This window comes from Somniosus microcephalus, chromosome 10 (genome assembly GCF_052327205.1).
Source record: "Somniosus microcephalus isolate GS21.2 chromosome 10, FLI_Smic_1.0, whole genome shotgun sequence".
In the NCBI taxonomy this organism is placed as follows: domain Eukaryota; kingdom Metazoa; phylum Chordata; class Chondrichthyes; order Squaliformes; family Somniosidae; genus Somniosus; species Somniosus microcephalus.
Window position 1 is genome coordinate 177,183,672 of NC_140996.1, and position 13,935 is coordinate 177,197,606.

Genomic DNA, 13,935 nt, shown 5'->3' on the forward strand with positions numbered 1-13,935 from the left:
AGGTACATTCCCATGAGGGGGCAAGGTAGGGCAACCAAAGTCAGAGCTCCCTGGATGACAAAAGAGATAGAGTAAGATAAAGCAGAAAAAGTGCACGTATGACAGATGTCAGGCTGAGAATACAAGAGAGAATCAGGCTGAATATAGAAAGTTCAGAGAAGTGAAAAAGAAAATAAGAGGGGCAAAGAGAGATTATGAGAATAGATTGGTAGCTAACATAAAAGGGAATTCAAGTCTTCTATAGGCATATAAATAGTAAACGGGTAGTAAGAGGAGGAGTGGGGCCGATTAGGGATCAAAAGGCCTTGGAAAGGGTACAGTGTTCACCAGGATGATACCAGAGATGAGTGACTTCAATTATGTGGAAAGATTGGAGAAGCTGGGATTGTTTTCCTTAGAGCAGAGAAGGTTAAGGGGAAACCTAATAGAAGTACAGGTATTGAAAATTATGAGGGTTTTTGATAGAGCAAGTAGGAAGAAACTGTTTCCTCTGGTCGGTGACCAGAGGTCATAGATTTAAAATAATTTGCAAAAGGGGAAAGGAGGAGAAATATTTTCAGAGGGTTGTTAAGATCTGGAACGCACTACCTGAAAGGGTGGTGGAGCAAGATCCTATAGGAACTTTTAAAAAGGAATTGGATAAATACTTGAAGGGGACTAATTTGCAGAGTTATGGGGAAAGGTCTGGGGTGTAGGACTAAATTGGACAGCTCTTTCAAAGAGCTAGCACAGGCACGATGAGCCGAATGGCTTCCTTCTGTGCTGTATGATTCTACAGGTTAATCCTTTTCATTTTTAGAATACACAAATCTGGGGATACAAGCAATGTAGGGCAAGTGATGGATGCTTTATTTTACAGAACAAACATATTTACACAAGAACATTCCAAGTATATTTTTATTCCATTTTTAGATTTACAATAAGGCAACATTGTGTCCAAATCATCTGTAAAATGTAAAGATCTTCCTAGACATTCTTTAGCCGCATTGAAAATTTAAACCACCTCACATTAAATAGTTCAATGCACTAATTACAACAGATTCTGCCCTACCCATGATTACATAGTGAACTCTCAGCAGGACTGCACTTTAGGATTAATTCCAAGAGGGTTGATAGTAAAACATCAAAGCTGAATGTTGAAATATTTAGTGCATGGGTTCTTTTGAAAAAAGTCTTACAAAAAGGTTGCTGCTCCAACCATTCCTACAAGAGTTTCTAAATAATTGTTTCAGAAGAATCACAGGACTTCTTCCCTCCACCACCATCTCTCAAGTAGTTCACAGAATGTTTTGCAGCACATGTAATCATGCATCAGGGCAATAAGCAAAACGCTGTACAGCATTACAAGTGCACATAATTGTATTACATTGCTCCAAAACTGCAAATTGGGGCCATTCTATTTACTGGGTCCATAGAGCAAAACACAGAGAAATAAGAAACATCTAAATAGAAGAGGTAGGATTATTCTTTAGAGTGTAACAAGTAACTTAAAAAAATCTTACTCTATTCCTAGTTTATAGATCGGTGTTACATTTTTCCTGAATATCTCCATTCTGTTATTTAGCACAAGTGCAATAATCGGCTCCACTAATCAACCTAGTCCATCTTTTACCTACACAAAAAGCCTTGTTGCATATCAAAACTAGGCACTAAACTTGAAGCAGAGTCTGAGATTATATCACTTAATCATATCTCCTGTGATATATTTATTCGCTGCTTATATTTTCTGTCGTACTTTCCACTGCATGGTCCCTCAAAAGTTCTTGGAATTTATCAAGTAAACAAAACACAGACAAGAAGCAACATGAGAGATATTTCTAATAAATAACTACTAAACTTTTATATAATTTATTTATAACTTATGAACTAACCAATGGACCACTGTTCTGGATTATCTATTACTAATTTGCTGTAGCCATTAACTGACCTGCGCCAGTAGCTTTAAAATCTAAAACCCCAAACATTTTTGTCTTTCTGAACAACCATTTTTTTTAATTCAAAGATTCCCTACAGCTAAAAAGTCATGCCATCTGTGTCACCAGATGTCCGATTATGGAACACAGCTAATGTAATACAACTATCAACCTCTGCTAGGCAGTACTAAATGGTGCCTTGAATCAACTTTTCTTTATTAATATAAAATAGATTTGGAGGGGTCATACAGCACACCATATCAAAAACACAGACCTTTCACCCATAGAAGTTAAGATTCAAATTCTGCCCAGAATACTTGTTCTCACTAAAGGCCGTTAAAGATCATAATGGAATAAAAAGTTTGAAGCCACCCACAGTACAAATCTATTCCAGTCTCCGAGATCACACTCAGAGGCCACAAAGATAGGTGGAATGGCAAAGTGAAAGATCACACTAGTGGAGGGGTGCATGTGCATACTTAATTCAACACCAATTCAACTGCATACAAAAAAAAGTTAATTATATTAAGCAACTAGAAGTTGTGACTTTTTGAAAAGTAAAAAAAAGCTTAATATACTGCATTTTCAATAACTCTGTTTCATCCAAATATATAAAATTCTGTTAACTGCATACATAAGCACACAGTATTAGTGTTCATGGGGAGGGATTAAAAGTACAAACTGGACAGCATAAATCAACCAGCATAATTCATAATCGGTTTCTATATACAGTAAATACCTGGTCTATAATAATTAGTTCAGTTTATTTTGAAATACAGTAGCAACACTGCTTATCTAAATGAGTGATGTCAACAACAAAATTCAAAGGCAACAGACACACTCCTAATTTACTGGCCCTGATAAAAGATCAACCTAGCAAATAACACAAAATAAATTCTGCAGTACAGCCTACAAGGCCTACCCAGTAGTTTCCATCCCAGACTTGAATTAAAAAAATATAGCAAGTTTATAGCATCACCGAAACAGTACATAAGTTACACCTCCAAATACAAGTTCATTCAAATACAGCTCAAGTACAAAACAAATAGCTAATAACCCACAGCTGTCTTACACAAAATTACAACGGGTAACAATAAATAGTGTGTTATAGTGCACTTGTGAGTATAAAACAAACAATTTTTGGGTAATGTCACCAATAAATGCACTGGCTAGAAGACGAATGGAAAAAAGATTTATACCAATACATAGCCATGTGTATATAGTTTCCTCTCTTTACTAATGTTATCAAATAGATAGCATGAAACCTGCTTTAGACTCAGCAATTTATTTCACCAAAAATAGCAAATGGAGGAAAGCATACCCCTTGGTGGGCAATATTTGAATATAAACTGTTTCGGTTTAAAAAAATACAAAAACAGCTTGTATATAAGTTGATGTAGTGCCTAATGATGCGACTCCATCCCATCTACAACACTGGCAAGTTAGGATGCTTCCAATATATTAATATCTGAAGATGACTTCTATGCAAAATGTTTCAAAGCTGTAAAGGAATTCATCTTGTGAAAAATAATATTTTTCTAAATGTTCTTCCTGTACCACCTGCTGCACTGCAATTTGGTAAAACAGAACATGAGTTTAAAAATTATACATTAATTATGATTGAATGTTGTATGGATAGTTGAACCAGTCCATGAATTAGTACTTTTAAAAGAAAATGTTGAACCTTCATCAAGCTAGTTTCCTATTCATAGTGCGAACTTTATACTTGTCCACTGCTATTTCTAAATAATTTCCCTCATGTAATACATCATTACTCTGCCAAACATCCACTTACTGGTGTCTCCATCTACGCCACTTGGAACCATTTGGCACAACGTGTGAAAGAACATGGAATTTCCCCTCGTTAGACAAAGTGTGTGTGGGGGTGGGGGGGCGTGATTTAGATGAGCTGAATGTCTTCTCTCATTTCGACCATCTCACATTCCTATACCTACAGTAGTACCAGTTTAAAAAGAAATATTTTCGCTCCCATTAACTTTTAAAACATAGGTGACTTTCCTCGGGTGACCACTGATATTGCAGAGATACATAGAGCACTCTAGCTTAAGTGTATGTAGCTTTGTATTTTGAGTCCCACTATCTACTTTTCTGAAAGTCTGCTTGTATTGTGTAATGAAAGATAGCTAGAAAGAGCTTGCATTTATATAGAATGCTAAAGTGCTGTACACGCATTCATCTTAAATATTTATCAGTTTTAAGTATTCTGTGTGGTTTCATAAATAAAGTAGCAACAATCACTGCTTAAAAGTTCTGAGCCTTGCAAGATCTAGAATATTTAGAAGTAAATCTATAGGATGCTACCCATTATTGGCACTTTACTGGTATTTTGTTAGAGAGATGGTCAGGAGAGTGGATTTTCATGCTTCTGAAGGCACTCATAATAGGGCCGATTTTCCAAATGTTCACTTCTGGCAATGCATATCGGAAAATTACAGGCACAACCGCCATGATTTAAAATTAATGGACGGAAAATTGTACGGTGCCATCTGTGATCTCTTTATATGCGCACCCAGTAGGCGGGATCCATGCCTGGAACGTACATTTGTAAAATCTGCCCTAATGTGTCATCGTTAGTAAAGCATTCCAATATATGTTTCCTGTACCATGAATTGTGAATATTCTAAACAAACACTCAGTTTTTAACTATATATAAAAACTTTCGCTACAATAAAGAGCAAATACCTCTAACAGAAAACATGCACTACAACAGAACTCCCTACAGTTATCTCCAACTTCTTATGTTGCGTAGAACTACCAGATATACTGCTGTATCTATTTGGAACACAAAGCCTCTGTAGCCTTGCTTTACTTTGCACAGCTATTTACACTATTCTGAAATTTTGACAGAACTACTTCAGGAGATTTCATCAAGATGTTAAAAAAGCAGTGGCTTTTAAACAGCCTTAAGCAAGGCTAGTGGTCAATAGGTTTAGTATTTGCACAGTGATTACATACAATAAAGCAATTTTAATAGCTTTTTGATAATTCTGAATCTGTTACTCTCAGTAGAACAATTTGCAAGGTGCGTCTAACCTTAAACATAACAAGCTCAGTATCAATAGTGCAAGGAACAGGCACAAACCCGAGAAACATGAAGAGCTTCCGATATGGGAGTGATTTCTAGAATTGGTCTATATGTTCCATACTGCTGAATTAATGTTCTATTTTTTCCTCTTTTACATTCTTTGCTATAGCTGTAAAAGAAAGCACTGGACCTCTAGAAAACAAAATCATGCGGAGCATTACTGGCAAATGCATCATACATTTCAACAAATGTGAAGCATTAGAAGCTGAGTCAAGTATTTCAATATTGATTATAATGTATGGAGTTACAGGCGTGACAAATAAGACTATTCCCAACAATTCAGTAGATTTCTAGCCTATAGAGAACGTGCTTGAGCTCAACACATATCAAAATAGATTAATTCTTTAGAACAAAAGTTACTCCATGTACCAGAACTTATTTGCAAGTTACAGGCAGACCACTTGGGTACAAATCCACCCTAGACAGGAGCACTAACATAGATAAATAATTTTTCAATAATGCACACCAGCCTCAGGAGGCAAGGAAGAGTAATCAAACAAACCTTGAACTACTTTATTAACCCACAATCAACCAAGTTAGTCACTACAGTTCACTTTCAGAAATATATGAAATCCATGACAGAAATAGAGAACAAAAAGAGAGGGTAATATTTCTGTTACCACTACATCTATAGACTAGTCTATTCTCACATCATGAGAACTTAAAATCAGGCCAATTTGAGTTTACTACTACTTCCTGGAGAAAGGCATCAAGAGCTCCATTGTATTTAAGTGACCAGGTAGTGCAGTATCTCTGTATATTTACTTGCTTTCCTGCACTGTGTACAGTGATAAATTAATTCCACACTTGGTGGGGTTAGCCATTTCACTCATCCCGGAGAGGTGCACAGTAGAAACGCTTTTCCTCCTCCCAGCTTTTCATTAGAAAGGAAGGAGGGAGGGAATCAACTCTCATAGCTCCTAGAAGACAGTCACAGAGGAACACTGGGAATGTGTTGCCTCCCTTCTCCCATCAGCCCGTGAACATGCATGCGAGGGGAAAACAAGGGTGAAAATAACTTTTAAAAAATTTAGATTTTTAAAACAGTGATAAGAATCCCATTACAGTTGCTCTCAAGTTATGTTACTTCAGTTCTGTCCCAGAAACATAAGCTTAGTTCAGCTCCACAGCTGCTAAGGGTGCAACTCGACAAACATAAAATACACTTTTAAAAAGCATTTTTTTGCCTAAATTCTCCATACAGACACTTTTACTAAGTTACAGTCTTTAACAATTGACTTGAACCTACTCAATTTTAGGGACTGTGGGCTATAAAATGAACATAAGAGTATGCCAATAACAACTGATCTTACACTTATGACTAATATCCTTGCTATACTAAGGCTCCAATGCCAGTGATCTGTATTAAACAATGTTGCCTAAATCACACCAGCAAGGGTACACTGCCCAGTTTCCTCTGAATGCATCATGTTAAACGTTCCTACATATGTATAGCATTGCTTCAAATATTAGGGAAATCATGAAGCTCAGCATGTGTAGGTAACTTCCCTTTCTAAAACCTGCATTCCAGGACAAGTCAACAAGTTCTTTTTGGAAGGGGAGGGGGGGAAAAGAGATATTCAGTCTGTTTCTATTAAGTGGCCAGTGGATAGTTTCAATGGGAAACATGAAGCATTGGTTTGCAGGACTATAGTGCTGTGCCTGATGCATCTATTGCACTGGAACGAACATGATGGTAGTCCAGCAGCAGACTACATACTTTGGAAACTGAACAGTAGAACTTAAGTATGAGGTAGCTGCGCCATAGCAGGATTTTCTGCTGAATTTACTGTGTTAACAGCATAAAATATGGTGACAAAATTCTACAGTAAGCCAACCATAAATAGGTATTTTTCCATTAAGTTACAGCAATGTCATTGTTTCATGAATATCTCTAATTTCAAAAGGATCAATGCCATCAAGTGCATCCTCTGCCAACACCTGTTGTGGATGTTTCATTTGCAAAACGCAATTACAACACACAGCTGAATGTTCACACTGAATCGGCTGAGTCAAAGGATCCCTGTACAACAACTGTATTCTCAGGTCCATATGTCTGGATTATTATGCATCGCCTAATTAACTGGGAAAAATACTGTAATATAAACACATTTTGCATAGTGCAAATCTTACTGGTTTAGATCAAGAATATTAGATTTTTTAAATTGAATTTTTTGAATTACCACATTCAACTGTTACACATCTGATGACTACATGAATTAAGAAAAATTACTTCAGTAATGAGAACAAAATCAAATAGTGAAGTGCATAACCGTGCCATTAACCACCAATCGGATTGGCTGGTTGTAAGTCATGCATCTTTTTCTACATTACTGTGATTCCCACAAACACTTCCCCAGGTGTAGAGAGCACTCTGCACTGTGAAGACTTTGTCCCACTCTAACTTAGCAGGTCATCTTTGCCATTCCAAGCTCCAAATTAACCAATGTAGGCTCAGCTTTAGAGAAAGCAGATTTGAGTTCTTTGCATCCATTGCCAGGAATGTTACCACCTTCCACTGTTCTAATCGGGTTATTTGCCACAGTTGTTTGCAGTTCTTCTTTACACACATTTTCAGATGCCTTAAGCATCTGTGATAATCGGCTAACTGGATGAAAAGATTCTTTATTGTGGACTGCACGTGGTTTTTGTCCCAATTTTATTATTTTCTGTAACAGAAAGACAAAGTTAACAACAAGAAATCCTAAACTAACTAAAAAGTCACCCTTTTAGAACCGAGATGAGGAAGAATTTCTTCTCTCAGAGGGTCGTAAATCTGTGGAATTCTCTGCCCGAGAGAGCCGGGGAGGCTGGATCATTAAATACATTTAAAGGTGGAGATAGACAGATTTTTGCAAGATAAGGGAGTGAAGGGTTATGGGGAGCGGGCAGGGAAGTGGCTTTGAACCCAAGATCAGCCATGGTCTTATTGAATGGCGGAGCAGGCTCAAGGGGCCAAGTGGCCTATTCCTGCTCCTATTTCTTATGTTATTAAAGTCTTTGGCCTAATCAAAACACTAAGGTCAAAGTTCACACCTTTTAAGATATAATTTAATGAACATGTAGTAGGGTGGCCAACCCTCCAGGATTGCCTTGGAGTCTCAGAAAATTGAAGATTAATCTCCTGGACACTGCTGTGAGCAACCCGGGAGTAAAATCACAGGGGCATTGAAAAAAAAACTGGTTTCCCATTTTCTTTGAACACTTTCATTTATTAGTTATAAACATATTGGAGATGGGGGGGGAAAAAAAGGCTGTTTGACTGGGCAGCGGGTCATGTGATGAAACCTCCAGGAATACGCCCAATCAGAATTGGCAACCCAAACATGTTTCAGAACATGAATACATGCTTCTGTTCCTTCACTCGCCAGTGAACTAATTTAACAAATGAAGTATATAACCATACATAAACATTATATGTTGAATAAGTGAATAGCTTACAAAGATCTGTATTAATTTATTTATTCCTAGATTACTGCCAATGATTCACTTCAGACAACTGGTATGAGGTATGTAGAGACAGCCAAGGAATACTCAGCTGTAGGTGATTAGACGCTACTCCCCCATGGCTATGGGGAGATTGCAAACAGACCATGTGCAAAAAATCACAGGTGCAGCCGATAACCTGCCATTTTGTGGCACAGTGCTGTTGTTGCACAAATGTCCTGGGGCATCTTTATGTTACTGTTTCTAGTGCAAAGTATTGGACAATTTATTCAAAGTTACTCAGTAAAATAAGCCTTAGTGTATTATGCAAAGCACTGAGTGGGGCCATATAGTGGCACTTCATGTCTGTCTCATATAGTCAATATACAACTCACCTCCTCCAGTTTTTTGGCTTCCACCTCCAGTTGTTTATTCTGTTCACTGAGAGACAGAACTAATCCGAGTCGTGATTGCCTGGGATGCATTGTTTTATCAAATTGATGATACATACAGTGCCAAAACCTGAAGTCACAAGTAAGAGTTGGGAATTAGAGAAACAAAGTAAGATGCACAGTATGTTACAGAATTTGAAGAATAACTTAAGCTTACTTCAAGTTGAAGGAGACTGTGTTTGGCTCAAGCACTTCATGTGTGCAGGGAAGATTAGGGTCATAGAGAGGGTTCAAATACTTGTGTTGATTTTCCAAAAGGAATGACCACAAGGAATGGGTCTTCTGTTGAATTCTGTCAAAAAAAGATTTTGTTGAAAATGTTGCTTTTGCAGGAATGTTTGTGTTTAAAAAGCACATTTTCTCACTCATCAAATGTGGTCAATTATTTTCTCAAATTTAAAAGTTCTAAAGTAACCACCATCAATTCTCACTTTGCAATTAAATTCAAAATAATGGAGAACATTAATTATTCAGGATTGGATCATGGAGCGCGCTCTGGTAGCCATATTGCATTTAATGGTAACATTCATAATTAAGAGCAAGATACATGGTCTATTTCTCACCCCACCTCCTACTATTACCTGCTACCATATATAATAAATATATTCCCTTTCCACAACTGTTCCAGTACAGCTACAACACTGGCATCTACCCGGCAATGTGGAAAATTGCCCAAGTATGTTCTGTCTACAAAAAGGACAAATCCGACCCGGCCAATTACCGTCCCATCAGTCTACTCTCAATCATCAGCAAAGTGATGGAAGGTGTCGTCGACAGTGCTATCAAGCGGCACGTACTCAGCAATAACCTGCTAACTGACGCCCAGTTTGGGTTCCGCCAGGGCCACTCAGCTCCTGACCTCATTACAGCCTTGGTCCAAACATGGACAAAAGAGCTGAACGCAAGAGGTGAGGTGAGAGTGACTGCCCTTGACATCAAGGCAGCATTTGATCGAGTGTGGCATCAAGGAGCCCTAGCAAAACTGAAGTCAATGGGAATCAAGGGGAAAACTCTCCATTGGTTGGAATCATACCTAGCACAAAGGAAGTTGGCTGTGGTTGTTGGAGGTCATTCATCTCAATCACATGACATCACTGCAGGAGTTCCTCAGGGCAGTGTCCTAGGCCCAACCATCTTCAGCTGTTTCATCAATGACCTTCCCTCCATCATAAGGTCAGAAGTGGGGATGTTCGCTGATGATTGCACACTGTTCAGCACCATTCGAGACTCGTCAGATACTGACGCAGTCCATGTCCATATGCAGCAAGACCTGGACAACATTCAGACTTGGGCTGACAAGTGGCAAGTAACATTCGCACCACACAAGTGCCAGGCAATGACCAGCTCCAACAAGCAAGACTCTAACCATCTTCCCCTTGACATTCAATGGCATTACCATTGCTGAATCCCCCACTATCAACATCCTGGGGGTTACCATTGATCAGAAAATGAACTGGACCAGCCATATAAATACTGTGGCTACAAGAGCAGGCCAGAGGCTGGGAATTCTGCGGCGAGTGTCTCACCTCCTGACTCCCCAAAGCCTTTCCACCATCTACAAGGCACAAGTCAGGAGTGTGATGGAATACTCTCCACTTGCCTGGATGAGTGCAGCTCCAACAACACTCAAGAAGCTCGACACCATTCAGGATAAAGCAGCCTGCTTGATTGGCACTCCATCCACCACCTTCAACATTCACTCCCTCCACCACCGGCGCACTGTGGCTGCAGTGTGTACCATCTACAGGATGCACTGCAGTAACTCGCCAAAGCTCCTTCAACAGCACCTTCCAAACCCGCGACCTCTACCACTTAGAAGGACAAGGGCAGCAGACGCATGGGAACATCACCACCTACAAGTTCCCCTCCAAGCCACACACCATCCTGACTTCGACCTGTATCGCCGTTCCTTCACTGTCGCTGGGCCAAAATCCTGGAACTCCCTTCCTAACAGCATTGTGGGTGTACCTACAACATATGGACTGCAACGGTTCAAGGCGGCGGCTCACCACCATCTTCTCAAGGGCAATTAGGGATGGACACTAAATGCAGGCCTAGCCAGCGACGCCCACATGAATAAAAAATTTTTTTTTTAAATGCTCATCATATGAAATGTTATGTTAATAGTAATGAACACGTTGTCAGAGGAAGCAGAATATACATGAGAATGCACAACTCCTCATATATTCCATTTACACCACAGGTCAATTAAAATGATTGAAGTTGTAAATATTAATTTTCAAAAGTTACATTTTAGTTCAGATTTTAAAATAGTATTCCCTAATTCTATCAATAATAAAATGATTTGCATCATGTACAATCTTGATTTTTCAACTAGTTGATTGTAGTGGTTACTTACAGCAAAGCATGATCAGACCTCTACAGTCACGGTACTGTTCCATGATGGAACTTATTACATTATACTACTGTTCAGTAGAATGCAAGCAGGAATGAGCTGTACAAAACACACACCACTTCTAACCTCAAATCTGCTGTAACCTGAAGCAATCATTCTTTTTCAATTGGGAGTGATCTGCATGTTCCATGTGCTCTCCGAGATGCAGACAGACAACCCTAATGCTTCTTTTACTTTATCAAATCTACCATACTATTGTGTAATAATCCTTACTTCATATCCTCCCGTTCTTTTTGGCAGTTTCCAATGAAGTTCCCAAACTGGCAGGAATGAACATGTTCATGGATCTCAAGTAAGTAAGTTTCACTGTACTCAAAAACACGAGGAAACTGCTCAGTCAGGTGCCAAACACATTCGATAAACTGTGTGAACACCGGAGATATTTCTTTTGGGTCTCCATCGAGCTGGCCACATCTACACAATAGAAAGGGGGGGAGGGGAAAGCAGCATTAATATAAATCTTTTATTCCCCAATTTCATTTAGATACGCTTTTATTTTCAAATTAAGAAAGCAAACCATTCCTCTGGTCCAAGGGCCACTGAGGGCGAGAGGGAAAAAGAGAGGTAGGTGACAACTATCTCTGCTGCTCTATAACCAGCAACTTGGAGATATAGAGGCTCCTTCCAAATGCCTTCCTTCCTCTGGTGAGGTACCATGTCTTTGCTGTGCCTGACAGACGGAAGCGACCAGGAACACATCGCTTAAGGAACCATGGGTGCCAACCGACATTCCATAGCTACAAGGCAAATGCACTGGTAGGTGGAGTGCCACTGGGCCACAACGATGCAGTTCAAGGCAATATATGCTCTATTGTACATTAAGATGTGAAATACAGGTAGCTGTATTAATTTAGAAAGCTCAACATTATTCATACAGACAGAGATGCATTTGCAATGATACTCCAAAAAGACAATATAAAGGGAACACTGAATTTAATTAGCTAGCCAGTTACAGTTAGGTTTCTGAAGGTGCATGGTTTTGAAATAGAAGCTAACTAGATTTGAGCACAATTTAATGCACATAGCTCTTTTGAATATCTAGTCTGTGTTACCATACCTTGCATAGAACACTGATGCATTGTAAAGGGAGCAAATGATAGCAACAATGATGATTTGTGGATCCTGTTATGGCAATACGCCCTAGGAACTAAGGTTATTTCTTTTAGAAAAATAAGATTGAAGAGGTGCCATGATTCAGGATTTTGAAATAATAAATGGAGTATATAAAGTAGAAGGACAAATTGGGGGACATATAGCTTTAAGCTTTTGAGTGGGAAAAAGGGAAGTGGAGTACAATGCTTAATTGGATATATGGAGCAATTCTCAAGTGGTCATGTGCGGCCAAACTGGGAACTTATAAATGTGCATTATGCAATATACAATTCTGATTCTGACACTTCAATGCTGCTCTGAGGAAGTGCTATGTTGTCAGAGTGCTGTTTTCATACAAAATGTTAAACTGTCTGTCTGTTCCGATGGATGCAAAAGATCCCAAGGCACTATTCAAAGTGGAGCAGGAAATTATCCCAGTGTTACATCCAAAATTCGTCCCTCAACCAACACTAACCAAAAACAGATTATCTGGGGATTCATCTCATTTGCTGTTCATGTAACCTTATTGTGCACTAAATGACTGTTGTGATTGCCTACATAACAGTGATCGCACTTTAAATGTAATTAATTAGTTATGAAGCAGTGTGGGAGGTGCTTAGGACATGATGCGGTGTAATATAAATGCAAGCTCTTTATTTTGATTTATGCAAAATATAGGGTCATCGAATTTTCATTATAAATTTGTGAAATTGTTGGGAGTGAGATCCTGGAGGGTTGACCTATTGTAAAATTGGGTTGGAAAAATATTACATCAACATTTTATCCCCATACAGTCAAATGTTTACTGGCCTTTTTTTTTTTACAAAAGAAAAGAATTCAATTTAAAATAAAATGTGATCCTGAAATGAAGAGTTTAAACATATTATACTACCAGAGTTATAATTTATATTAATCTTACTGAAAGAATGACAATTGATTTTAACTCAAAAGGGGTACAGATCAAATATTTTAGTATAAGATGAACATACAAGACTACAATTAACTGAGCCTGAACCATGAATCTAAAATGAATTAGCAGCAGCTTAATTATTATGCCCCTTTCAAGTATCTAGTTTATAAAAATTACAATTTTCCCACTCAGAAAGCAGTATTTACATTACCTGTCAGCACACTTGTGGCCAAATGAAATCCAGTCTTTTTCTATCAAAACCTTGCAATAGAAAAAAACATTAGTTACATAAAAGAAATATGAAAATATTTATTATGTACTTAGTATATGCAACAGATTTGTGTCCGACAAAGCAACATCCAAAACTAACTTAATTAGATATGGGTGTTTTTTATGTCAGTGTATTACAATGTACTACTCACTGAAATGAGATTACTGTACTGGGTAAATTTAGCAGATCACAACCAATAGATTAATCATTGGGAAGAGTCAGCTTTCCTCCCATTTAATCCAGTTTCCTCACACAAACTAGGTTTTATCAGTATATACTATTTCTAAAACAAATTATCCTCTTCAAGTTTCATTAAGATAGGAATTATGGTGTTTGCATTAACTCATGA

At 38.3% G+C, this 13,935-nt stretch overlaps 1 protein-coding gene across 1 annotated transcript in view; it reads right to left on the reverse strand.

Moving 5' to 3' along the window:
- Positions 1-828: 828 nt before the first annotated feature.
- Positions 829-13,935, reverse strand: part of mtmr6 (myotubularin related protein 6) — a 39,782-nt gene continuing 26,675 nt past the window's right edge. The window contains exons 10-14 of the mRNA XM_085999219.1: positions 13,527-13,576; positions 11,527-11,727; positions 9,055-9,189; positions 8,841-8,967; positions 829-7,688 (exon numbers count right to left, since the gene is read on the reverse strand). Of these exons, the coding sequence (XP_085855345.1) occupies positions 7,425-7,688; positions 8,841-8,967; positions 9,055-9,189; positions 11,527-11,727; positions 13,527-13,576 (777 nt within the window). The 3' untranslated portion in view covers positions 829-7,424. The remainder of the gene's footprint in view (positions 7,689-8,840; positions 8,968-9,054; positions 9,190-11,526; positions 11,728-13,526; positions 13,577-13,935) is intronic.